Source organism: Heptranchias perlo, chromosome 33, assembly GCF_035084215.1.
Source record: "Heptranchias perlo isolate sHepPer1 chromosome 33, sHepPer1.hap1, whole genome shotgun sequence".
Taxonomy (NCBI): Eukaryota; Metazoa; Chordata; class Chondrichthyes; order Hexanchiformes; family Hexanchidae; genus Heptranchias; species Heptranchias perlo.
In genome coordinates this window covers 825,635-851,888 of record NC_090357.1, presented here as the reverse complement: position 1 = coordinate 851,888, position 26,254 = coordinate 825,635, and the positions used below count along the sequence as shown (strand labels likewise).

Sequence of the window (26,254 nt, the reverse complement as noted above, 5' to 3'; positions counted from 1 at the left end):
TGTGAAGTGATACATTTGGAAGGAAGAATGAGGAGAGACAATCCACAAATCTTTGAAGGTGACAGGACAAGTTGAGAAGGCTGTTAAAAAGGCAATCGGGACCCTGGGCTTAATAAATAGAGGCAGAAAGCAAGGAAGTTATACTAAACCTTTATAAAACACTGGTTAGACCCCAGCTGGAGTATTGTGGCCAATTCTGGGCACCACACTTTAGGAAGGATGTCAAGGCCTTAGAGAGGGTGCATAAGAGATTTACTAGAATAAAAGTCTTCAGTTACGTGAAGAGACTGGAGAAGCTGGGATTGTTCTCCTCAGAGCAGAGAAGGTTCAGAGGAGATTTAATCGAGGTGTTCAAAATCATGAAGGGTTTTGACAGAGTAAATAAGGAGAAACGGTTTCCAGTGGCAGTTGGGTTAGTAACCAGAGGACACAGATTTAAGGTAACTGGCAAAAGAATCAGAGATGACGTGAGGAAAAATGTTTTTACGCAGCGAGTTGTGATGATCTGGAATTCACTGCCTGAAAGGGCGGTGGAAGCAGATTCAATCGCGGATTTCAAAAAGGAATTGGATAAATAATCGAAGGGGGAAAATTTGCAGGACTATGGGGAAAGAGCAGGAGAGTGGGACTAATTGGATAGCTTTGAATGAGCCGGCACAGGCACGATGGGCCGAATGGCCTCCTCCTGTTCTGTATGAGTCAATGATTCTGTTCTATCTCACAAATATTACACACATCAGAGGCGTGACATTGCAAAGCAGTGAAGTGACTCACTGATTGAAATATTTCAGGCTTTGTGTTTGTGTCTTTAGGCAGTGAGGCTGTTTCTGCTCAGAATTGGAGTCAGGCTCAAACCAATCTCAGGTTATTTTCACTCTGTTACCCTGCCGTTACTCTGAACTTCATTGGCCGGGAAGCGCCTTGGGACGTCCTGAGGTTGTGAAAGGCACTATATAAATGCAAGTCTCTCTTTCTATACTGTGCAACTGGTTTCCACTTCATTGTAACACGAAAGTGACGATAGAATTGATCCAATTCCGGAGCGTGGCAGTATAACTCCAGTCCCTGTCCAGCTAGACCTCCAGATACTTTATCATTTTCATTTTTTTAATTATTATTTGTTCTCGGGAGGTGGGCGTCGCTGGCAAGGCCACATTTATTGCCCATCACTTCCCTAAGCAGGTACTGGTCAGCCTTCGCATTGAACCCCAGCAGTCCCTGTGATGATGGCGTTCCAACAATGGTTTTAAGCAGGGAATTCCAGGATTTTAATCCAGTGACGGTGAAGGAATGGCCATATATGTTCATGACAGGTTGGTGTGTTAACATAAGAACATAAGGAATAGGAGCAGGAGTAGGCCAATCGGCCCCTCGAGCCTGCTCCGCCATTCAATAAGATCATGGCTGATCTGATCCTAACCTCAATCTAAATTAATGTCCAATTTCCTGCCCGCTCCCCGTAACCAAGGGGGCAGAAGTTATGCTGCAGCTATGCAAAACCCTGGTTAGACCGCACCTGGAGTACTGTGAGCAGTTCTGGGCACCGCACCTTCGGAAGGACATATTGGACTTGGAGGGAGTGCAGCGTAGGTTTACTAGAATGATACCCGGACTTCAAGGGTTAAGGAGAGGAGAACACACATGTGATGGTGTTTTCATAGTGTCGCTGCTCTTGTCCTTCTCAATGGCCGAGATTGTGTGGCTGGGATTTGACGTGTAAGCAAACTTGGTGAGTTCCTGCACTGCATCCTGTGGATTGCACGTACTGCGACCACAATGTACCAATGGTGAAGAGAGTGGATATTCAGTCCATTGATGAGGGTGTCGATCGAGTGAACTGCTTTGTCCTGGATGGTGTTGTGTTGTTGCAGCAACACCATCCCAGTGAGTGGTGAATATTCCATCACATTCCCAACTTCAGCCTTGTAGGTGGTGGAGAGTTTTTGAGGGGTCAGGAGGTGAGTCATTCATTCAAATCATTCGAAACTCACAGCCCTGGAGCAGAGCACACATGGACAGAGCTCCCACCCGGTGCCCAGAGTGAAATTCCTCTTCAGGGCAGCTCACAGCCAATGTCTGTGTCGGCTGTAGACTGTACGCTGTAGTTACTGGTCTCAAACAACTCTGTATATTGAAGTTAAAAACAGTGGATGTCCAAAGGGACCTAGGGATTCAGGTACATAGATCATTGAAGTGTCATGAACAGGTACAGAAAATAATCAATAAGGCTAATGGAATGCTGGCCTTTATATCAAGAGGACTAGAGTACAAGGGGGCAGAAGTTATGCTGCAGCTAAACAAAACCCTGGTTAGACCGCACCTGGAGTACTGTGAGCAGTTCTGGGCACCGCACCTTCGGAAGGACATATTGGCCTTGGAGGGAGTGCAGCGTAGGTTTACTAGAATGATACCCGGACTTCAAGGGTTAAGTTATGAGGAGAGATTACACAAATTGGGGTTGTATTCTCTAGAGTTTCAAAGGTTAAGGGGTGATCTGATCAAAGTTTATAAGATATTAAGGGGAACGGATAGGGTGGATAGAGAGAAACTATTTCCGCTGGTTGGGGATTCTAGGAGTAGGGGGCACAGTCTAAAAATTAGAGCCAGACCTTTCAGGAGTGAGATTAGAAAACATTTCTACACACAAAGGGTGATAGAAGTTTGGAATTCTCTTCCGCAAACGGCAATTGATACTAGCTCAATTGCTAAATTTAAATCTGAGATAGATGGCTTTTTGGCAACCAAAGGTATTAAGGGATATGGGCCAAAGGCAGGTATATGGAGTTAGATCACAGATCAGCCATGATCTTATCAAATGACGGAGCAGGCACGAGGGGCTGAATGGCCTCCTCCTGTTCCTATGTTCCTATTGCTTCCAAATGCTGTCTCTCACCTCAACTCGCTCTCCCTCAACTGTCTCTCCCCCGACCGCCTCACCTCCAACTGTCCCTCCCCATCTGTCTATCCCCCAACTCTCTCTCCCCAATCTACTTTCCCCAAACTCTCTCTCCTCCCAACTCTCTCTCCCCCAACCATCTCCCCCCAACTGTCTTGCCCCCAACCACCTCTCCCCAATAGTCTCTCCCACAAATGTCTCTCCCACAACCATCTCTCCCACAACCGTCTGTCCCCCATCTGTCTCTCTCCCATCTGTCTGTCCCCCATCTGTCTCTCTCCCATCTGTCTGTCCCCCATCTGTCTCTCTCCCATCTGTCTCTCTCCCATCTGTCTCTCCCCCTAATTGTCTCTCTCACCCCAACCGTGCTCAGGGCCCCAGGAATTCTTAATCGTTCTGTGATTGCCGGGCAGTATCTATTGTCCATCTACAAAAACTGATTGTTCGATTAAGATGCGACAGTCGGTAGGCATGAAATTGTTCGATCGGATAGTGTAGCAGAACCTTACCTCACAAGAGGGTGAAATCAGAGAAAGATCTATCCAATTAATCCCACTCCCCTCCTCTTTCCCCAGAGCCCTGCAAATTTCTCCTTTTCAAGTATTTTACCAATTCCCTTTTGAAAATTATTATTGAATCTGCTTCCACCGCCCTTTCAGGCAGCGCATTCCAGATCAGAACAACTCACTGAGTAAAAAAAATTCTCCTCATCTCCCCCCCGGTTCTTTTGCCAATTAATTAAATCTGTGTCCTCTGGTTACCGACCCTCCTGCCACTGGAAATAGTTGCTCCCTATTTACTCGCTCAAAACCCCTCAGAATAAGTGCTTAGAAGATGAGAAACATTACAGATGTTATCAAACTATGACTTTTGTACCAGGAGGGGAATCGCGGTGGAGTTTGAGCCACATTTGAGGAAACACATCACCGCTGACAGTAACAGGTTTGTTGGAAGTTCCACGTTCTCTGTGCAGCAGAGAAAGTCCATGTTCTGAGCCCGAACAAAGCTGCTCCTTATCAGCCGCTGATAAGATGCCCTCATATACAGCGAGGGCCTGTAGGGCTGAGACACAGAGCTCCAGGAGCAGCACAGCCGAGACAGGTAAGAGGAGCTGAGTGTAACAGCTGCACCTCACACTGCTACAAGCCGGGGAACACACAGTGTTTACACACTTACCCAGGGACCTGCTCAGACGGTGCTCTCTGTGTAAGGTCGCAGTGTCTCAGACAACTGGTGGAAGCTCACACCTGATATAAAGAATACTGGTTTATATTTACAGTCAGGTGACAGTTTATAATTGTGTGAGGTTCAGAGAGAGACTTTAATAATCAGAATGTCCTGTAAATAAATGCAACAGATTTTCAGCAGGAAGCAAGTTCCACACGGAATGCAATAACAGACCATGAAAGATTTTGTGATTGAAATCTCAGACTAACCCGGATTTTTTGCCTTTTCAGAGATTGGTTGAGAAAACAGAAATTGTATTCAATTCGCCAGTTTGAGAAATCCACCATGTTTCCCAAGGCAATCCTTGTGTTCGTAGCTGCCATCATGGTCTCAGGTAGGTCTTCCATACTTCCCTGGGTTATTGGACTGCTTGTTTTGTGCTGTTGGTTTTTGCTGCCTGTCTGAGCATGAATGGCATTTTATGGACATCAGACACACGATCTTCATGCCCTCTGTTTGGACCAGTTCTAAGCTCGGGTCTCGAGGTAAGAGACCTGTGCGTAGCATGTTCTACCACTCAGCGTCTCATTGTGGAGAGACGGCTTCATCCCCTCTGTCTGGGCTTGTTTTAAACCCTGGTCCCAGATGTTCAAAGACAAAGGGATTTTACTCATTGGACCATCCCGAACCGGTCTCCAGAGAGGAGGCAACTGATCCATCTTTTTACTCCCTGATGGACATTCCCCAGACAGGATATGGTGAAGTCAATGAATCATCACAAGCTGCTTGTCTGTGAAATGAACAGTAATTCAGTGAATGTTCTTCTCGTGTTCCCGCTCTGATCCTCTGGTTTCCTTCCTCCCTATAGGCTCCCGGGCTGAGTTCAATGGAGGTCAGGTTCGAGATGCATTCTGGGATTACATCAGCCAATTGACCAATGACGCCAAGGACAGTGTGGATCAGATCCAGCGCTCCGAAATCGGACAACGGCTCAAGTGAGTACCGGGAGTGAGGTGGGGCCATCGGTACAGATCAGCCTCCTGGGACACAGCGAGAAATGGCCGTCCAGTAAAAACATCGAAGGAAGAAACGTCATTGAAAACTTGGCCAGTTAATTCCCACTGCCATGGGGCCGGGATAGAGACAGAATGGAATCACACTTTGCGGAGTCCTTGAACTGAATCGGGGGAGGGGGCATTGAGTGGGAGGCGAGAGAGTCAGAGGGAACCATCACCTCACGGTCAACCAATGGCCAGCTGATTGAGAGTGACCCGCAAGCCAATGGGCAGTGGCCTATTCAGCTTCAAACAAGGGGATCAAAAATTACAGAAAAGGAGGGAATGACATCATCAAAAAATGTCCATCGGTGTAAAATGGACGTCTTTCGATGGTGTTTGATAAACCCATTCCTGCCACTACAGGCCAATATTACTCTGGTGTTACACAATCCAACTCGGATGGCAGGAACTCGCTCAGTGGGATGGTTGGTTTTGTGGTCCCATGTCAATTATTTTCCTGATAAACCACTGTCCTCATCATTTCTGGTCTCCCTGTCCTCCACTGTGTTCTGTTCCTGAACCATTCTTAGTCAAGAGTCCATTGGCCAAAAAGCTCTCAAACAAAATGATTTTTTCCTATTCCATCTATGTAATAAATCACCTTTTCTTGTTTGCTTTTCCAGTTATCTTATAAAGGATAACCTGCAGAACGTCAATGGATACGCTGAGGATCTCCAACAGAGGCTGACTCCCATCGCAGACGACCTTCGTGTAAAGATGACAGTAGATGCTGAGAATCTCCGCCAGCAGATCAGGCAGGAGCTGGAAGACCTGAGGGTGAAGCTTTCTCCTTTTGCTGATGGAGTTCACCAGAAGATCAGCAGGAACATTGAAGAATTTCATCAGAAGCTGACACCTTACGCTGAAGAGCTCCGCCACCAGCTGAACACCAACGCTGAGGAACTCCGCCAGAGGTTGACTCCCTACACCAAAGAGCTTCAGGCTAAACTGGAAGACAACGCAGAGAACCTGAGGGAAGTTCTGACTCCATACGCTGAACAACTCCAGCAGAAGATCACTGAGAATGTGGACAAGCTCAGGCAGAAGGTGATGGCCGATGCTGAGGAATTCCGCACCAGGTTTGATGAGAAAGTCCAGGAGCTTCGCAATACCATGGCTCCCTATGCCAAAGATGTCCAGACCAAGATGAACCAACAGATTGGTGAAATGACCCAGAAGGTTGTGCCATACGCTCAGGAGCTACAGGGAAAGGTCAACGAGACTGTGGAGGTTCTGAAGCAAAGGCTGGTCCCTTACGTCGCAGAACTGAAAGAAAAGCTCAACGAGAACATGGGAAGCATGAACCAAAATTTGGCCCCATACATTGACGATCTCAACAGCAACGTCAACCAGAGAATCGAGGAGTTCCATCAGAACATTGCTCCCTACTCTGAACAGCTGAACAAGGTGATCAGCCAGAATGTGGAGGAGATGCGAGAGAGGCTTGTCCCGTATGCAGACAGCATCCAGCGGGATCTGGAGATCCAACTCACCACCTTGTGGGACAACTTCCGCCAGAACCTTGGAGAAATAAATGAGGATTAGAAAGTTATTCGGCCAAACTGTGACTCAGGATTGTGGAGCCCTCTCGGAGCACAGAGCATTGTGTCTTTATTTATAACGATCTTCAATGTATTTATTTGTTGTAGAAAGGAATGGATTTAAAATCACTGATTGAAATTCCAGAGCGTGGACTGTAAATGTGGAGAAGAAATCTTTAAATGACTTTCGAACTGATAACGTTTCCGTGTTTTATTTCATCGTTTGCAAAGTGTCAGTCAGTAAATGTCCAGTTTGTTTAATTATCTTATTCCACTGGCACAGATTGCTGAATTTGGAGGGTGGAAGGTTTCAGCTGATAGAATCCCCATGGGTTCTGTTACTGCCTATTCTTGGTCAATGAAAGAAGACTCACTTCACGCACTGGACACAAGACCCCTCCCCTCACGGGCTGGTCCCTCTCTCCCCCCAGCCCTCTGCCTGTCACTAGTGATAATGATGGTGTTGGACGAGCTCCCAGTGTGACTCTGACTTGAAACTGGGTTTCTAACAAGTATTTCCACTGACTGTTTCCAATTCTCCAACTTCCCACCAGCACGGCCTCAATATCTTATTTTCTCCTCATTTTCTGATTTACTTTCTTTGATCAGAAGTTTCCTTGCAGTTTGCCTTTTGCATCATATATTAAAAATCTATTATTAAATAAATTGGAGACAATAATCTGGGACAAAATTAATTGACACTTGGAAAAATATGGGTTAATGAAAGTCAGCATGGATTTGTTAAAGGCAAATCGTGTTTGACTAACACTGGGTTACATCGAGTCTACAGCTCAGAAACAGGCCATTCGGCCCAACTGGTCCATGCTGGTGTTTACGCTCCACACGAGTCTCCTCCCTCCCAACTTCATCTCACCCTATCAGCATATCCTTCTATTCCTTTCTTCCTCATGTGTTTATCGAGCTTCCCCTAAAATCGATCTGCACTATTCACCTCAACTACTCCTTGTGGGAGCGAGTTCCACATTCTCACCACTCTCTGGGGAAAGAAGTTTCTCCTGAATTCCCTATTGGATTTATTAGTGACTATCTTATATTTATGAATTCTAGTTTTGGACCCCCCCACAAGTGAAAACATCTTCTCTACGTCTACCTCATCAAACCCTTTCATAATCTTAAAGACCTCGATCAGGTCACCCCTCAGCCTTCTCTTTTCTAGAGAAAAGAGCCCCAGCCTGTTCAGCCTTTCCCGACAATTATAACTGTTCAGTTCTGATATTATTCTTGTGAATCCTTGTTGCACCTTCTCCGGTGCCTCCACATCTTTTTTATAATATGGAGAACAGAACTGTGCACAGTGCTCCAAGGGTGGTCTAACCAACTTGATCAAGTTCTTTGATGAAGTAACGGAGAGGGTTGATGAGGGGAGTGCAGCCGATGTGTAAATGGACTTTCAAAAGACATTTGATAAAGTCTCACACAATAGACTTGTTCGCAAAATTAAAGCCATAGAATTAAAGGGGCAGTGGCATCATGGATACGTAATTGACTAAGTGACAGAAAGCAGAGAGTAGAGGTGAACAGTTGTTTCTCAGACTGGAGGGAAGTTTACAGTGGTGTTTCCCAGGGGTCGGTGTTGGGACCACTGCTTTTTTTGATTTATATCAATGACCTTGACTTGGATATAGAGGGTATAATTTCAAAATTTGCACATGACACGAAACTCGGATATGTAGTAATGAGTGTGGAGGATAGTAACAGACTTCAGGAGGACAGAGACAGACTGGTGAAATGGGCAGACACGTGGCAGATGGAATTTAATGCAGAGAAGTGTGAAGTGATACATTTGGAAGGAAGAATGAGGAGAGACAATCCACAAATCTTTGAAGGTGACAGGACAAGTTGAGAAGGCTGTTAAAAAGGCAAAAGGGATCCTGGGCTTAATAAATAGAGGCAGAAAGCAAGGAAGTTATACTAAACCTTTATAAAACACTGGTTAGACCCCAGCTGGAGTATTGTGGCCAATTCTGGGCACCACACTTTAGGAAGGATGTCAAGGCCTTAGAGAGGGTGCAGAAGAGATTTACTAGAATAAAAGTCTTCAGTTACGTGAAGAGACTGGAGAAGCTGGGATTGTTCTCCTTCGACCAGAGAAGGTTAAGAGGAGATTTAATCGAGGTGTTCAAAATCATGAAGGGTTTTGACAGAGTAAATAAGGAGAAACGGTTTCCAGTGGCAGTTGGGTTAGTAACCAGAGGACACAGATTTAAGGTAACTGGCAAAAGAATCAGAGATGACGTGAGGAAAAATGTTTTTACGCAGCGAGTTGTGATGATCTGGAATTCACTGCCTGAAAGGGCGGTGGAAGCAGATTCAATCGCGGATTTCAAAAAGGAATTGGATAAATAATCGAAGGGGGAAAATTTGCAGGACTATGGGGAAAGAGCAGGAGAGTGGGACTAATTGGATAGCTTTGAATGAGCCGGCACAGGCACGATGGGCCGAATGGCCTCCTTCTGTGCTGTATGAGTCAATGATTCTGTTCTATCTCACAAATATTACACACATCAGAGGCGTGACATTGCAAAGCAGTGAAGTGACTCACTGATTGAAATATTTCAGGCTTTGTGTTTGTGTCTTTAGGCAGTGAGGCTGTTTCTGCTCAGAATTGGAGTCAGGCTCAAACCAATCTCAGGTTATTTTCACTCTGTTACCCTGCCGTTACTCTGAACTTCATTGGCCGGGAAGCGCCTTGGGACGTCCTGAGGTTGTGAAAGGCACTATATAAATGCAAGTCTCTCTTTCTATACTGTGCAACTGGTTTCCACTTCATTGTAACACGAAAGTGACGATAGAATTGATCCAATTCCAGAGCGTGGCAGTATAACTCCAGTCCCTGTCCAGCTAGACCTCCAGATACTTTATCATTTTCATTTTTAAAATTATTATTTGTTCTCGGGAGGTGGGCGTCGCTGGCAAGGCCACATTTATTGCCCATCACTTGCCCTAAGCAGGTGCTGGTCAGCCTTCGCATTGAACCCCAGCAGTCCCTGTGATGATGGCGTTCCAACAATGGTTTTAAGCAGGGAATTCCAGGATTTTAATCCAGTGACGGTGAAGGAATGGCCATATATGTTCATGACAGGTTGGTGTGTTAACATAAGAACATAAGGAATAGGAGCAGGAGTAGGCCAATCGGCCCCTCGAGCCTGCTCCGCCATTCAATAAGATCATGGCTGATCTGATCCTAACCTCAATCTAAATTAATGTCCAATTTCCTGCCCGCTCCCCGTAACCAAGGGGGCAGAAGTTATGCTGCAGCTATGCAAAACCCTGGTTAGACCGCACCTGGAGTACTGTGAGCAGTTCTGGGCACCGCACCTTCGGAAGGACATATTGGACTTGGAGGGAGTGCAGCGTAGGTTTACTAGAATGATACCCGGACTTCAAGGGTTAAGGAGAGGAGAACATACATGTGATGGTGTTTTCATAGTGTCGCTGCTCTTGTCCTTCTCAATGGCCGAGATTGTGTGGCTGGGATTTGATGTGTAAGCAAACTTGGTGAGTTCCTGCACTGCATCCTGTGGATTGCACGTACTGCGACCACAATGTACCAATGGTGAAGAGAGTGGATATTCAGTCCATTGATGAGGGTGTCGATCGAGTGAACTGCTTTGTCCTGGATGGTGTTGTGTTGTTGCAGCAACACCATCCCAGTGAGTGGTGAATATTCCATCACATTCCCAACTTCAGCCTTGTAGGTGGTGGAGAGTTTTTGAGGGGTCAGGAGGTGAGTCATTCATTCAAATCATTCGAAACTCACAGCCCTGGAGCAGAGCACACATGGACAGAGCTCCCACCCGGTGCCCAGAGTGAAATTCCTCTTCAGGGCAGCTCACAGCCAATGTCTGTGTCGGCTGTAGACTGTACGCTGTAGTTACTGGTCTCAAACAACTCTGTATATTGAAGTTAAAAACAGTGGATGTCCAAAGGGACCTAGGGGTTCAGGTACATAGATCATTGAAGTGTCATGAACAGGTACAGAAAATAATCAATAAGGCTAATGGAATGCTGGCCTTTATATCGAGAGGACTAGAGTACAAGGGGGCAGAAGTTATGCTGCAGCTATACAAAACCCTGGTTAGACCGCACCTGGAGTACTGTGAGCAGTTCTGGGCACCGCACCTTCGGAAGGACATATTGGCCTTGGAGGGAGTGCAGCGTAGGTTTACTGGAATGATACCCGGACTTCAAGGGTTAAGTTACGAGGAGAGATTACACAAATTGGGGTTGTATTCTCTAGAGTTTCAAAGGTTATGGGGTGATCTGATCAAAGTTTATAAGATATTAAGGGGAACGGATAGGGTGGATAGAGAGAAACTATTTCCGCTGGTTGGGGATTCTAGGAGTAGGGGGCACAGTCTAAAAATTAGAGCCAGACCTTTCAGGAGTGAGATTAGAAAACATTTCTACACACAAAGGGTGATAGAAGTTTGGAACTCTCTTCCGCAAACGGCAATTGATACTAGCTCAATTGCTAAATTTAAATCTGAGATAGATAGCTTTTTGGCAACCAAAGGTATTAAGGGATATGGGCCAAAGGCAGGTATATGGAGTTAGATCACAGATCAGCCATGATCTTATCAAATGACGGAGCAGGCACGAGGGGCTGAATGGCCTCCTCCTGTTCCTATGTTCCTATTGCTTCCAAATGCTGTCTCTCACCTCAACTCGCTCTCCCTCAACTGTCTCTCCCCCGACCGCCTCACCTCCAACTGTCCCTCCCCATCTGTCTATCCCCCAACTCTCTCTCCCCAATCTACTTTCCCCAAACTCTCTCTCCTCCCAACTCTCTCTCCCCCAACCATCTCCCCCCAACTGTCTTGCCCCCAACCACCTCTCCCCAATAGTCTCTCCCACAAATGTCTCTCCCACAACCATCTCTCCCACAACCGTCTGTCCCCCATCTGTCTCTCTCCCATCTGTCTGTCCCCCATCTGTCTCTCTCCCATCTGTCTGTCCCCCATCTGTCTCTCTCCCATCTGTCTCTCTCCCATCTGTCTCTCCCCCTAATTGTCTCTCTCACCCCAACCGTGCTCAGGGCCCCAGGAATTCTTAATCGTTCTGTGATTGCCGGGCAGTATCTATTGTCCATCTACAAAAACTGATTGTTCGATTAAGATGCGACAGTCGGTAGGCATGAAATTGTTTGATCGGATAGTGTAGCAGAACCTTACCTCACAAGAGGGTGAAATCAGAGAAAGATCTATCCAATTAATCCCACTCCCCTCCTCTTTCCCCAGAGCCCTGCAAATTTCTCCTTTTCAAGTATTTTACCAATTCCCTTTTGAAAGTTATTATTGAATCTGCTTCCACCGCCCTTTCAGGCAGCACATTCCAGATCATCACAACTCACTGAGTAAAAAAAATTCTCCTCATCTCCCCCCCGGTTCTTTTGCCAATTAGTTAAATCTGTGTCCTCTGGTTACCGACCCTCCTGCCACTGGAAATAGTTGCTCCCTATTTACTCGCTCAAAACCCCTCAGAATAAGTGCTTAGAAGATGAGAAACATTACAGATGTTATCAAACTATGACTTTTGTACCAGGAGGGGAATCGCGGTGGAGTTTGAGCCACATTTGAGGAAACACATCACCGCTGACTGTAACAGGTTTGTTGGAAGTTCCACGTTCTCTGTGCAGCAGAGAAAGTCCATGTTCTGAGCCCGAACAAAGCTGCTCCTTATCAGCCGCTGATAAGATGCCCTCATATACAGCGAGGGCCTGTAGGGCTGAGACACAGAGCTCCAGGAGCAGCACAGCCGAGACAGGTAAGAGGAGCTGAGTGTAACAGCTGCACCTCACACTGCTACAAGCCGGGGAACACACAGTGTTTACACACTTACCCAGGGACCCGCTCAGACGGTGCTCTCTGTGTAAGGTCGCAGTGTCTCAGACAACTGGTGGAAGCTCACACCTGATATAAAGAATACTGGTTTATATTTACAGTCAGGTGACAGTTTATAATTGTGTGAGGTTCAGAGAGAGACTTTAATAATCAGAATGTCCTGTAAATAAATGCAACAGATTTTCAGCAGGAAGCAAGTTCCACACGGAATGCAATAACAGACCATGAAAGATTTTGTGATTGAAATCTCAGACTAACCCGGATTTTTTGCCTTTTCAGAGATTGGTTGAGAAAACAGAAATTGTATTCAATTCGCCAGTTTGAGAAATCCACCATGTTTCCCAAGGCAATCCTTGTGTTCGTAGCTGCCATCATGGTCTCAGGTAGGTCTTCCATACTTCCCTGGGTTATTGGACTGCTTGTTTTGTGCTGTTGGTTTTTGCTGCCTGTCTGAGCATGAATGGCATTTTATGGACATCAGACACACGATCTTCATGCCCTCTGTTTGGACCAGTTCTAAGCTCGGGTCTCGAGGTAAGAGACCTGTGCATAGCCTGTTCTACCACTCAGCGTCTCATTGTGGAGAGACGGCTTCATCCCCTCTGTCTGGGCTTGTTTTAAACCCTGGTCCCAGATGTTCAAAGACAAAGGGATTTTACTCATTGGACCATCCCGAACCGGTCTCCAGAGAGGAGGCAACTGATCCATCTTTTTACTCCCTGATGGACATTCCCCAGACAGGATATGGTGAAGTCAATGAATCATCACAAGCTGCTTGTCTGTGAAATGAACAGTAATTCAGTGAATGTTCTTCTCGTGTTCCCGCTCTGATCCTCTGGTTTCCTTCCTCCCTATAGGCTCCCGGGCTGAGTTCAATGGAGGTCAGGTTCGAGATGCATTCTGGGATTACATCAGCCAATTGACCAATGACGCCAAGGACAGTGTGGATCAGATCCAGCGCTCCGAAATCGGACAACGGCTCAAGTGAGTACCGGGAGTGAGGTGGGGCCATCGGTACAGATCAGCCTCCTGGGACACAGCGAGAAATGGCCGTCCAATAAAAACATCGAAGGAAGAAACGTCATTGACAACTTGGCCAGTTAATTCCCACTGCCATGGGGCCGGGATAGAGACAGAATGGAATCACACTTTGCGGAGTCCTTGAACTGAATCGGGGGAGGGGGCATTGAGTGGGAGGCGAGAGAGTCAGAGGGAACCATCACCTCACGGTCAACCAATGGCCAGCTGATTTAGAGTGACCCGCGAGCCAATGGGCAGTGGCCTATTCAGCTTCAAACAAGGGGATCAAAAATTACAGAAAAGGAGGGAATGACATCATCAAAAAATGTCCATCGGTGTAAAATGGATGTCTTTCGATGGTGTTTGATAAACCCATTCCTGCCACTACAGGCCAATATTACTCTGGTGTTACACAATCCAACTCGGATGGCAGGAACTCGCTCAGTGGGATGGTTGGTTTTGTGGTCCCATGTCAATTATTTTCCTGATAAACCACTGTCCTCATCATTTCTGGTCTCCCTGTCCTCCACTGTGTTCTGTTCCTGAACCATTCTTAGCCAAGAGTCCATTGGCCAAAAAGCTCTCAAACAAAATGATTTTTTCCTATTCCATCTATGTAATAAATCACCTTTTCTTGTTTGCTTTTCCAGTTATCTTATAAAGGATAACCTGCAGAACGTCAATGGATACACTGAGGATCTCCAACAGAGGCTGACTCCCATCGCAGACGACCTTCGTGTAAAGATGACAGTAGATGCTGAGAATCTCCGCCAGCAGATCAGGCAGGAGCTGGAAGACCTGAGGGTGAAGCTTTCTCCTTTTACTGATGGAGTTCACCAGAAGATCAGCAGGAACATTGAAGAATTTCATCAGAAGCTGACACCTTACGCTGAAGAGCTCCGCCACCAGCTGAACACCAACGCTGAGGAACTCCGCCAGAGGTTGACTCCCTACACCAAAGAGCTTCAGGCTAAACTGGAAGACAACGCAGAGAACCTGAGGGAAGTTCTGACTCCATACGCTGAACAACTCCAGCAGAAGATCACTGAGAATGTGGATAAGCTCAGGCAGAAGGTGACGGCCGATGCTGAGGAATTCCGCACCAGGTTTGATGAGAAAGTCCAGGAGCTTCGCAATACCATGGCTCCCTATGCCAAAGATGTCCAGGCCAAGATGAACCAACAGATTGGTGAAATGACCCAGAAGGTTGTGCCATACGCTCAGGAGCTACAGGGAAAGGTCAACGAGACTGTGGAGGTTCTGAAGCAAAGGCTGGTCCCTTACGTCGCAGAACTGAAAGAAAAGCTCAACGAGAACATGGGAAGCATGAACCAAAATCTGGCCCCATACATTGACGATCTCAACAGCAACGTCAACCAGAGAATCGAGGAGTTCCATCAGAACATTGCTCCCTACTCTGAACAGCTGAACAAGGTGATCAGCCAGAATGTGGAGGAGATGCGAGAGAGGCTTGTCCCGTATGCAGACAGCATCCAGCGGGATCTGGAGATCCAACTCACCACCTTGTGGGACAACTTCCGCCAGAACCTTGGAGAAATAAATGAGGATTAGAAAGTTATTCGGCCAAACTGTGACTCAGGATTGTGGAGCCCTCTCGGAGCACAGAGCATTGTGTCTTTGTTTATAACGATCTTCAATGTATTTATTTGTTGTAGAAAGGAATGGATTTAAAATCACTGATTGAAATCCCAGAGCGTGGACTGTAAATGTGGAGAAGAAATCTTTAAATGACTTTCGAACTGATAACGTTTCCGTGTTTTATTTCATCGTTTGCAAAGTGTCAGTCAGTAAATGTCCAGTTTGTTTAATTATCTTATTCCACTGGCACAGATTGCTGAATTTGGAGGGTGGAAGGTTTCAGCTGATAGAATCCCCATGGGTTCTGTTACTGCCTATTCTTGGTCAATGAAACAAGACTCACTTCACGCACTGGACACAAGACCCCTCCCCTCACGGGCTGGTCCCTCTCTCCCCCCAGCCCTCTGCCTGTCACTAGTGATAATGATGGTGTTGGACGAGCTCCCAGTGTGACTCTGACTTGAAACTGGGTTTCTAACAAGTATTTCCACTGACTGTTTCCAATTCTCCAACTTCCCACCAGCACAGCCTCAATATCTTATTTTCTCCTCATTTTCTGATTTACTTTCTTTGATCAGAAGTTTCCTTGCAGTTTGCCTTTTGCATCATATATTAAAAATCTATTATTAAATAAATTGGAGACAATAATCTGGGACAAAATTAATTGACACTTGGAAAAATATGGGTTAATGAAAGTCAGCATGGATTTGTTAAAGGCAAATCGTGTTTGACTAACACTGGGTTACATCGAGTCTACAGCTCAGAAACAGGCCATTCGGCCCAACTGGTCCATGCTGGTGTTTACGCTCCACACGAGTCTCCTCCCTCCCTCCTTCATCTCACCCTATCAGCATATCCTTCTATTCCTTTCTTCCTCATGTGTTTATCGAGCTTCCCCTAAAATCGATCTACACTATTCACCTCAACTGCTCCTTGTGGGAGCGAGTTCCACATTCTCACCACTCTCTGGGGAAAGAAGTTTCTCCTGAATTCCCTATTGGATTTATTAGTGACTATCTTATATTTATGAATTCTAGTTTTGGACCCCCCCACAAGTGAAAACATCTTCTCTACGTCTACCCCATCAAACCCTTTCATAATCTTAAAGACCTCGATCAGGTCACCCCTCAGCCTTCTCTTTTCTAGAGAAAAGAGCCCCAGCCTGTTCAGCCTTTCCCGACAATTATAACTATTCAGTTCTGATATTATTCTTGTGAATCTTTGTTGCACCTTCTCCAGTGCCTCCACATCTTTTTTATAATATGGAGAACAGAACTGTGCACAGTGCTCCAAGGGTGGTCTAACCAACTTGATGGAGTTCTTTGATGAAGTAACGGAGAGGGTTGATGAGGGGAGTGCAGCCGATGTGTAAATGGACTTTCAAAAGACATTTGATAAAGTTTCACACAATAGACTTGTTCGCAAAATTAAAGCCATAGAATTAAAAGGGCAGTGGCATCATGGATACGTAATTGACTAAGTGACAGAAAGCAGAGAGTAGAGGTGAACAGTTGTTTCTCAGACTGGAGGGAAGTTTACAGTGGTGTTTCCCAGGGGTCGGTGTTGGGACCACTGCTTTTTTTGATTTATATCAATGACCTTGACTTGGATATAGAGGGTATAATTTCAAAATTTGCACATGACACGAAACTCGGAAATGTAGTAATGAGTGTGGAGGATAGTAACAGACTTCAGGAGGACAGAGACAGACTGGTGAAATGGGCAGACACATGGCAGATGGAATTTAATGCAGAGAAGTGTGAAGTGATACATTTGGAAGGAAGAATGAGGAGAGACAATCCACAAATCTTTGAAGGTGACAGGACAAGTTGAGAAGGCTGTTAAAAAGGCAATCGGGACCCTGGGCTTAATAAATAGAGGCAGAAAGCAAGGAAGTTATACTAAACCTTTATAAAACACTGGTTAGACCCCAGCTGGAGTATTGTGGCCAATTCTGGGCACCACACTTTAGGAAGGATGTCAAGGCCTTAGAGAGGGTGCAGAAGAGATTTACTAGAATAAAAGTCTTCAGTTACGTGAAGAGACTGGAGAAGCTGGGATTGTTCTCCTTCGACCAGAGAAGGTTCAGAGGAGATTTAATCGAGGTGTTCAAAATCATGAAGGGTTTTGACAGAGTAAATAAGGAGAAACGGTTTCCAGTGGCAGTTGGGTTAGTAACCAGAGGACACAGATTTAAGGTAACTGGCAAAAGAATCAGAGATGACGTGAGGAAAAATGTTTTTACGCAGCGAGTTGTGATGATCTGGAATTCACTGCCTGAAAGGGCGGTGGAAGCAGATTCAATCGCGGATTTCAAAAAGGAATTGGATAAATAATCGAAGGGGGAAAATTTGCAGGACTATGGGGAAAGAGCAGGAGAGTGGGACTAATTGGATAGCGTTGAGAGGAGCCGAGCGGAGGGAGCGTCCGATAAAAGGCGGGATTTCAGAGCGCTGAGTGCAGCTGAGAGGAGCCGAGCCGAGCGGAGGGAGCGTCCGATAAAAGGCGGGATTTCAGAGCGCTGAGAGGAGCCGAGCCGAGCGGAGGGAGCGTCCGATAAAAGGCGGGATTTCAGAGCGCTGAGAGGAGCCGAGCGGAGGGAGCGTCCGATAAAAGGCGGGATTTCAGAGCGCTGAGAACAGCTGAGAGGAGCCGAGCCGAGCGGAGGGAGCGTCCGATAAAAGGCGGGATTTCAGAGCGCTGAGAACAGCTGAGAGGAGCCGAGCCGAGCGGAGGGAGCGTCCGATAAAAGGCGGGATTTCAGAGCGCTGAGAACAGCTGAGAGGAGCCGAGCCGAGCGGAGCTGCGACCGAGTTCGAAGTGACGTCAGGAATCAGATCGGGACGCGACACAGGGGAGGCACCTGATTGGTGAGTAGGTTCAGGTGAGTATTTCTACTTATCTACAGTAACTGAAGTAAAAGGAAAGGGAAGGTCTGCAGGTCTTATAGGAAGTAGCGTTTATTTTTTAGTGAATCAAGGTCCCTAGTGTAGTTAACATTCTCTAAATTGAGAACAATTTAAAGGAGTAAACTCCTTAAAGGGAGTGGTAAGTAGTTTTTCTTTCCTTTTTTTTTCTCTTGACATTGTAGTTGTTCTTAAGCTAATTTAAGGGTTAAGTCATGGCAGGAGATCCCAGCGCCGTGTCATGTTCCTCTTGTGGGATGTGGGAATTCAGGGATCCTTCCTGTATCCCTGATTCCTTCACCTGCGGGAAGTGTGTCCAGCTGCAGCTATTGTTTGACCGCTTGACGGCTCTGGAGCTGCGGATGGACTCACTTTGGAGCATCCGCGATGCTGAGAAAGTCGTGGATAGCACGTTCAGTGAGTTGGTCACACCGCAGATAAAAATTACTGAGGGAGATAGTGAATGGGTGACCAACAGACAGAGGAAGAGTAGGAAGGCAGTGCAGGGGTCCCCTGCGGTCATCTCCCTCCAAAACAGGTATACCGTTTTGGATACTGTTGGGGAGATGGCTCACCAGGGGAAGGTGGCAGTGGCCAGGTTCATGGCACCGTGGCTGGCTCTGCTGCACAGGAGGGCAGGAAAAAGAGTGGCAGAGCTATAGTGATAGGGGACTCGATTGTAAGGGGAATAGACAGGCGTTTCTGCGGACGCAACCGAGACTCCAGGATGGTATGTTGCCTCCCTGGTGCAAGGGTCAAGGATGTCTCGGAGCGGCTGCAGGACATTCTGGAGGGGGAGGGGGAACAGCCAGTTGTCGTGGTGCATATAGGCACCAACGATATAGGTAAAAAACAGGATGAGGTCCTACAAGCTGAATTTAGGGAGTTAGGAGTTAAACTAAAGAGTAGGACCTCAAGGGTAGTAATCTCAGGATTGCTACCAGTGCCACGGGCTAGTCAGAGTAGGAATGACAGGATAGCTAAGATGAATACGTGGCTTGAGAGATGGTGCAAGCTGGAGGGATTCAAATTCCTGGGCCATTGGAACCGGTTCTGGGGGAGGTGGGACCAGTACAAATTGGACGGTCTGCATCTGGGCAGGACTGGAACCAATGTCCTAGGGGGAGTGTTTGCCAGTGCTGTTGGGGAGGGTTTAAACTAATGTGGCAGGGGGATGGGAACCGATGCAGGAAGTCAGTGGGAAGTAAAGTGGTGACAGAAACAAAAGGCAGTAAGGGAGAGTGTACAGAACATGACCGGACAGATGGTCTGAGAAAGCAGGGCAAAGACCAAGGGAAGTCTAGATTAAACTGCATTTATTTCAATGCAAGAAGTCTGATGGGCAAGGCAGATGAACTCAGGGCATGGATGGGTACATGGGACTGGGATGTTATAGCTATTACTGAAACATGGCTAAGGGAGGGGCAGGACTGGCAGCTCAATGTTCCAGGGTACAGATGCTATAGGAAAGATAGAGCAGGAGGTAAGAGAGGAGGGGGAGTTGCGTTCTTGATTAGGGAGAACATCACGGCAGTAGTGAGAGGGGATATATCCGAGGGTTCGCCCACTGAGTCCATATGGGTAGAACTGAAAAATAAGAAGGGAGAGATCACTTTGATAGGATTGTACTACAGACCCCCAAATAGTCAACGGGAAATTGAGGAGCAAATATGTAAGGAGATTACAGACAGCTGCAAGAAAAATAGGGTGGTAATAGTAGGGGACTTTAACTTTCCCAACATTGACTGGGATAGCCATAGCATTAGGGGCTTGGATGGAGAGAAATTTGTTGAGTGTATTCAGGAGGAATTTCTCATTCAGTATGTGGATGGCCCGACTAGAGAGGGGGCAAAACTTGACCTCCTCTTGGGAAATAAGGAAGGGCAGGTGACAGAAGTGTTAGTGAGGGATCACTTTGGGACCAGTGATCATAATTCCATTAGTTTTAAGATAGCTATGGAGAAGGATAGGTCTGGCCCAAAAGTTAAAATTCTAAATTGGGGAAAGGCCAATTTTGATGGTATTAGACAGGAACTTTCAGAAGTTGATTGGGAGAGTCTGTTGGCAGGCAAAGGGACGTCTGGTAAGTGGGAGGCTTTCAAAAGTGTGTTAACCAGGGTTCAAGGTAAGCACATTCCTTATAAAGTGAAGGGCAAGGCTGGTAGAAGTAGGGAACCTTGGATGACTCGGGAGATTGAGGCACTAGTCAAAAAGAAGAAGGAGGCATATGACATGCATAGGCAGCTGGGATCAAGTGGATCCCTTGAAGAGTATAGAGATTGCCGGAGTAGAGTTAAGAGAGAAATCAGGAGGGCAAAAAGGGGATATGAGATTGCTTTGGCAGATCAGGCAAAGGTGAATCCAAAGAGCTTCTACAAATACATAAAGGGCAAAAGGGTAACTAGGGAGAGAGTAGGGCCTCTTAAGGATCAACAAGGTCATCTATGTGCGGAACCACAAGAGATGGGTGAGATCCTGAATGAATATTTCACATCGGTATTTACGGTTGAGAAAGGCATGGATGTTAGGGAACTTGGGGAAATAAATAGTGATGTCTTGAGGAGTGTACATATTACAGAGAGGGAGGTGCTGGAAGTCTTAACGCGCATCAAGGTAGATAAATCTCCGGGACCTGATGAAATGTATCCCAGGACGTTATGGGAGGTTAGGGAGGAAATTGCGGGTCCCCTAGCAGAGATATTTGAATCATCCACCGCTACAGGTGAGGTGCCTGAAGATTGGAGGGTAGCAAATGTTGTGCCTTTGTTTAAGAAGGGAGGCAGGGAAAAGCCTGGGAACTATAGACCAGTGAGCCTGACATCTGTAGTGGGTAAGTTGTTAGAGGGTATTCTGAGGGACAGAATCTACAGGCATTTGGAGAGGCAGGGACTAATTAGGAACAGTCAGCATGGTTTTGTGAGAGGAAAATCATGTCTCACGAATTTGATTGAGTTTTTTGAAGGGGTAACCAAGAAGATAGATGAGGGCTGTGCAGTAGACGTGGTCTACATGGACTTCAGCAAAGCATTTGACAAGGTACTGCATGGTAGGTTGTTACATAAGGTTAAATCTCATGGGATCCAAGGTGAGGTAGCCAATTGGATACAAAATTGGCTTGACGACAGAAGACAGAGGGTGGTTGTAGAGGGTTGTTTTTCAAACTGGATGCCTGTGTCCAGCGGTGTGCCTCAGGGATCGGTGCTGGGTCCGCTGTTATTTGTTATTTATATTAATGATTTGGATGAGAATTTAGGAGGCATGGTTAGTAAGTTTGCAGATGACACCAAGATTGGTGGCATTGTGGACAGTGAAGAAGGTTATCTAGGATTGCAACGGGATCTTGATAAATTGGGCCAGTGGGCCGATGAATGGCAGATGGAGTTTAATTTAGATAAATGTGAGGTGATGCATTTTGGTAGATCGAATCGGGCCAGGACCTATTCCGTTAATGGTAGGGCGTTGGGGAGAGTTATAGAACAAAGAGATCTAGGAGTACAGATTCATAGCTCCTTGAAAGTGGAGTCACAGGTGGATAGGGTGGTGAAGAAGGCATTCAGCATGCTTGGTTTCATTGGTCAGAACATTGAATGCAGGAGTTGGGATGTCTTGTTGAAGTTGTACAGGGCATTGGTGAGGCCACACTTGGAGTACTGTGTACAGTTCTGGTCACCCTATTATAGAAAGGATATTATTAAACTAGAAAGAGTGCAGAAAAGATTTACTAGGATGCTACCGGGACTTGATGGTTTGACTTACAGGGAGAGGTTAGACAGACTGGGACTTTATTCCCTGGAGAGTAGGAGGTTAAGGGGTGATCATATAGAAGTCTATAAAATAATGAGGGGCATAGATAAGGTCGATAGTCAAAATCTTTTCCCAAAGGTAGGGGAGTCTATAACGAGGGGGCACAGATTTAAGGTGAGAGGGGAGAGATACAAAAGGATCCAGAGGGGCAATTTTTTCACTCAAAGGGTGGTGAGTGTCTGGAACGAGCTGCCAGAGGCAGTAGTAGAGGCGGGTACAATTTTGTCTTTTAAAAAGCATTTGGACAGTTACATGGGGAAGATGGGCATCGAGGGATATGGGCCAAGTGCAGGCAATTGGGACTAGCTTAGTGGTATAAACTGGGCGACATGGACATGTTGGGCCGAAGGGCCTGTTTCCATGTTGTAACTTCTATGATTCTATGATTCTATGAATGAGCCGGCACAGGCACGATGGGCCGAATGGCCTCCTCCTGTTCTGTATGAGTCAATGATTCTGTTCTATCTCACAAATATTACACACATCAGAGGCGTGACATTGCAAAGCAGTGAAGTGACTCACTGATTGAAATATTTCAGGCTTTGTGTTTGTGTCTTTAGGCAGTGAGGCTGTTTCTGCTCAGAATTGGAGTCAGGCTCAAACCAATCTCAGGTTATTTTCACTCTGTTACCCTGCCGTTACTCTGAACTTCATTGGCCGGGAAGCGCCTTGGGACGTCCTGAGGTTGTGAAAGGCACTATATAAATGCAAGTCTCTCTTTCTATACTGTGCAACTGGTTTCCACTTCATTGTAACACGAAAGTGACGATAGAATTGATCCAATTCCGGAGCGTGGCAGTATAACTCCAGTCCCTGTCCAGCTAGACCTCCAGATACTTTATCATTTTCATTTTTTAAATTATTATTTGTTCTCGGGAGGTGGGCGTCGCTGGCAAGGCCACATTTATTGCCCATCACTTGCCCTAAGCAGGTGCTGGTCAGCCTTCGCATTGAACCCCAGCAGTCCCTGTGATGATGGCGTTCCAACAATGGTTTTAAGCAGGGAATTCCAGGATTTTAATCCAGTGACGGTGAAGGAATGGCCATATATGTTCATGACAGGTTGGTGTGTTAACATAAGAACATAAGGAATAGGAGCAGGAGTAGGCCAATCGGCCCCTCGAGCCTGCTCCGCTATTCAATAAGATCATGGCTGATCTGATCCTAACCTCAATCTAAATTAATGTCCAATTTCCTGCCCGCTCCCCGTAACCAAGGGGGCAGAAGTTATGCTGCAGCTGTGCAAAACCCTGGTTTGACCGCACCTGGAGTACTGTGAGCAGTTCTGGGCACCGCACCTTCGGAAGGACATATTGGCCTTGGAGGGAGTGCAGCGTAGGTTTACTAGAATGATACCCGGACTTCAAGGGTTAAGGAGAGGAGAACATACATGTGATGGTGTTTTCATAGTGTCGCTGCTCTTGTCCTTCTCAATGGCCGAGATTGTGTGGCTGGGATTTGACGTGTAAGCAAACTTGGTGAGTTCCTGCACTGCATCCTGTGGATTGCACGTACTGCGACCACAATGTACCAATGGTGAAGAGAGTGGATATTCAGTCCATTGATGAGGGTGTCGATCGAGTGAACTGCTTTGTCCTGGATGGTGTTGTGTTGTTGCAGCAACACCATCCCAGTGAGTGGTGAATATTCCATCACATTCCCAACTTCAGCCTTGTAGGTGGTGGAGAGTTTTTGAGGGGTCAGGAGGTGAGTCATTCATTCAAATCATTCGAAACTCACAGCCCTGGATCAGAGCACACATGGACAGAGCTCCCACCCGGTGCCCAGAGTGAAATTCCTCTTCAGGGCAGCTCACAGCCAATGTCTCTGTCTCAAACATCAAGCCCAGTACAACCTCTGCCTTAGAGAGAGGGAGGGAGGCTCTCAATCAATTCCAGGAGCAGTGTGTGATACAGAATAATCTCCGAGAAACAGACACCTCCAAATACAACAAAAAAAGTCAGTGTTTGTTTGGCAGGTTGTAATCCAACTGGAGAAATAACAAGGTGACAAAAACCCAATCCTATTGAGCGTAGGCAGCAAATTCACAACTTCTGAATATTGATTTTAAATGCTGTCTCTCAACTGTCTCTCACTCCCCCAACTGCCTTTCCCCCAACCACATCTCCCCGAACTGTCTCTCCCCATCTGTCTCTCCCCCAACTGTCTCTCCCCAACAGTCTCTCCCCCATCTGTCTCTCCCCCAATTGTCCACTCGACCCAACTGTCTCTCCCCCAACTGTCTCTCCCCGAACTGTCTCTCCCCCAACTGTCTCTCCCCCAACTGTCTCTCCCCGAACTGTCTCTCCCCCAACTGTCTCTCCCCAACTATCTCTCCCCAACCACCTCTCCCCGAACTGTCTCTCCCCCAACTGTCTCTCCCCAACCACCTCTCCCCCAACTGTCTCTCCCCGAACTGTCTCTCCCCCAACTGTCTCTCCCCCAACTGTCTCTCCCCCAACTGTCTCTCCCCCAACTGTCTCTCCCCCAACTGTCTCTCCCCCAACTGTCTCTCCCCCAACTGTCTCTCCCCCAATTGTCCACTCGAACCAACTGTCTCTCCCCTAACTGTCTCTCCCCCAATTGTTCACTCGTTCCAATCATCTATCCCCCAACTGCCTTTCCCCCCTCTCTCTCTCCCCCAACTGTCTCTCATAAGAACATAAGAAATAGGAGCAGGAGTAGGCCGTATGGCCCCTCGAGCCTGCTCCACCATTCAATCAGATCATGGCTGATCTTTGACCTCAAATCCACTTTCCCGACTGATCCCCATAACCCCTGATTCCCCGAGAGTCCAAAAATCTATCGATCTCAGCCTTGAATATACTCAACGACTGAGCATCCACAGCCCGCTGGGATAGAGAATTCCATAGATTCACAACCCTCTGAGTGAAGAAATTTCTCCTCGTCTCAGTCTTAAATGGCCGACCCCTCATAGAATTGTAGAATCATAGAAAGGAGGCCATTCGGCCCCTCGAGTCCATGCCGGCTCTATGCAAAAGCAATCCAGCTAGTCCTCCTCCCCCGCCCTATCCCCGTAGCCCTGCAAATCTTTTCCCTTCAAGTATTTATCCAGTTCCCTTTTGAAGGTCATGATTGAATCTGCCTCCACCACCCCCTCGGGCAGTGCATTCCAGATCATAACCACTCGCTGTGTAAAAAAGTTTTTCCTCATGTCACCTTTGGTTCTTTTGCCAATCACCTTAAATCTATGTCTTCTAGTTCTTGACCCTTCTGCCAATGGGAACAGTTTCTCTCTATCTACTCTGTCTAGACCCTTCATGATTTTGAATACCTCTATCAAATCTCCTCTCAACCTTCTCTGTTCCAAGGAGAACAACCCCAGCTTCTCCAGTCTATCCACATAACTAAAGTCCCTCATCCCTGGAATTATTCTAGTAAATCTCTTCTGCACCCTCTCTAAGGCCTTCACATCTTTCCTAAAGTGCGGTGCACAGAACTGGACACAATACTCCAGTTGTGGTCGAACCAGTGTTTTATAAAGGTTCATCATGACTTCCATACTTTTGTACTCTATGCTTCTATTTATAAAATCCATACGAACATACGAATTAAGAGCAGGAGTAGGCCATTCGGCCCCTCGAGCCTGCTCTGCCATTTGATAAGATCATGACTGATCTGATTGTGACCTCAACCCTACTTTCCCATCTACCTAGGGATCCTGTATGATTTTTTAACCACTTTCTCAACCTGCCCTGCCACCTTCAACGATTTGTGTACATATACCCCCAGATCTCACTGTTCCTGTACCCCTTTTAGAATTGCACCCTCTAGTTTATTTTGCCTCTCCTTGTTCTTCCTACCGAAATGTATCACCTCGCATTTTTCTGCGTTAAATTTCATCTGCCACGTGTCCGCCCATTCCACCAGCCTGTCTATATCCTCTTGAAGTCCATCACTATCCTCCTCACTGTTCACCACCCTTCCAAGTTTTGTGTCATCTGCAAATTTCGAAATTGTGTCCTGTACACCCAAGTCCAAGTCATTAATATATATCAAGAAAAGCAGTGGTCCCAGCACCGACCCCTGGGGAACACCACTGTACACCTCCCTCCAGTCCGAAAAACAACCGTTCACCACTACTCTCTGTTTCCTGTCACTTAGCCAATTCTGTATCCATGTTGCTACTGCCCCCTTTATTCCATGGGCTTCAATCTTGATGATAAGCCTACCATGCGGCACTTTATCAAACGCCTTTTGAAAGTCCATATACACCACATCAACTGCATTGCCCTCATCGACCCTCTCTATTACCTCATCAAAAAACTCTATCAAGTTGGTTAAACACGATTTGCCTTTAACTCTCTCTGTGTCTCTCTTATTTCCTTTTTCACTTCCCCTCTGAACTTTCTATATTCAGCCTGGTTCTCACTTGTGT

General features: G+C 46.6%; 2 protein-coding genes across 2 annotated transcripts; both read left to right on the top strand.

Moving 5' to 3' along the window:
* Positions 1–4,879: 4,879 nt before the first annotated feature.
* On the top strand, positions 4,880–6,737 carry LOC137301240 (apolipoprotein A-IV-like). Its single transcript, XM_067970702.1, has 2 exons — positions 4,880–5,058; positions 5,745–6,737. The coding sequence occupies exons 1-2, from the start codon at positions 4,880–4,882 to the stop codon at positions 6,664–6,666; spliced, it is 1,101 nt and encodes a 366-aa protein (XP_067826803.1). The 3' UTR covers positions 6,667–6,737.
* Positions 6,738–13,331: 6,594 nt separating this feature from the next.
* LOC137301239 (apolipoprotein A-IV-like) lies at positions 13,332–15,190 on the top strand. Its single transcript, XM_067970701.1, has 2 exons — positions 13,332–13,510; positions 14,197–15,190. The coding sequence occupies exons 1-2, from the start codon at positions 13,332–13,334 to the stop codon at positions 15,116–15,118; spliced, it is 1,101 nt and encodes a 366-aa protein (XP_067826802.1). The 3' UTR covers positions 15,119–15,190.
* Positions 15,191–26,254: the final 11,064 nt, after the last annotated feature.

What these genes read in the sequence shown, in the direction of transcription:
- LOC137301240 (XM_067970702.1), top strand. Translation starts at nt 4,880, where the DNA reads ATGTTCTTCTCGTGTTCCCGCTCTGATCCTCTGGTTTCCTTCCTCCCT. An exon ending in GAAATCGGACAACGGCTCAA is followed by an intron (nt 5,059 to 5,744) that starts GTGAGTACCGGG and finishes TTGCTTTTCCAG; the next exon opens with TTATCTTATAAAGGATAACC.
- LOC137301239 (XM_067970701.1), top strand. Translation starts at nt 13,332, where the DNA reads ATGTTCTTCTCGTGTTCCCGCTCTGATCCTCTGGTTTCCTTCCTCCCT. An exon ending in GAAATCGGACAACGGCTCAA is followed by an intron (nt 13,511 to 14,196) that starts GTGAGTACCGGG and finishes TTGCTTTTCCAG; the next exon opens with TTATCTTATAAAGGATAACC.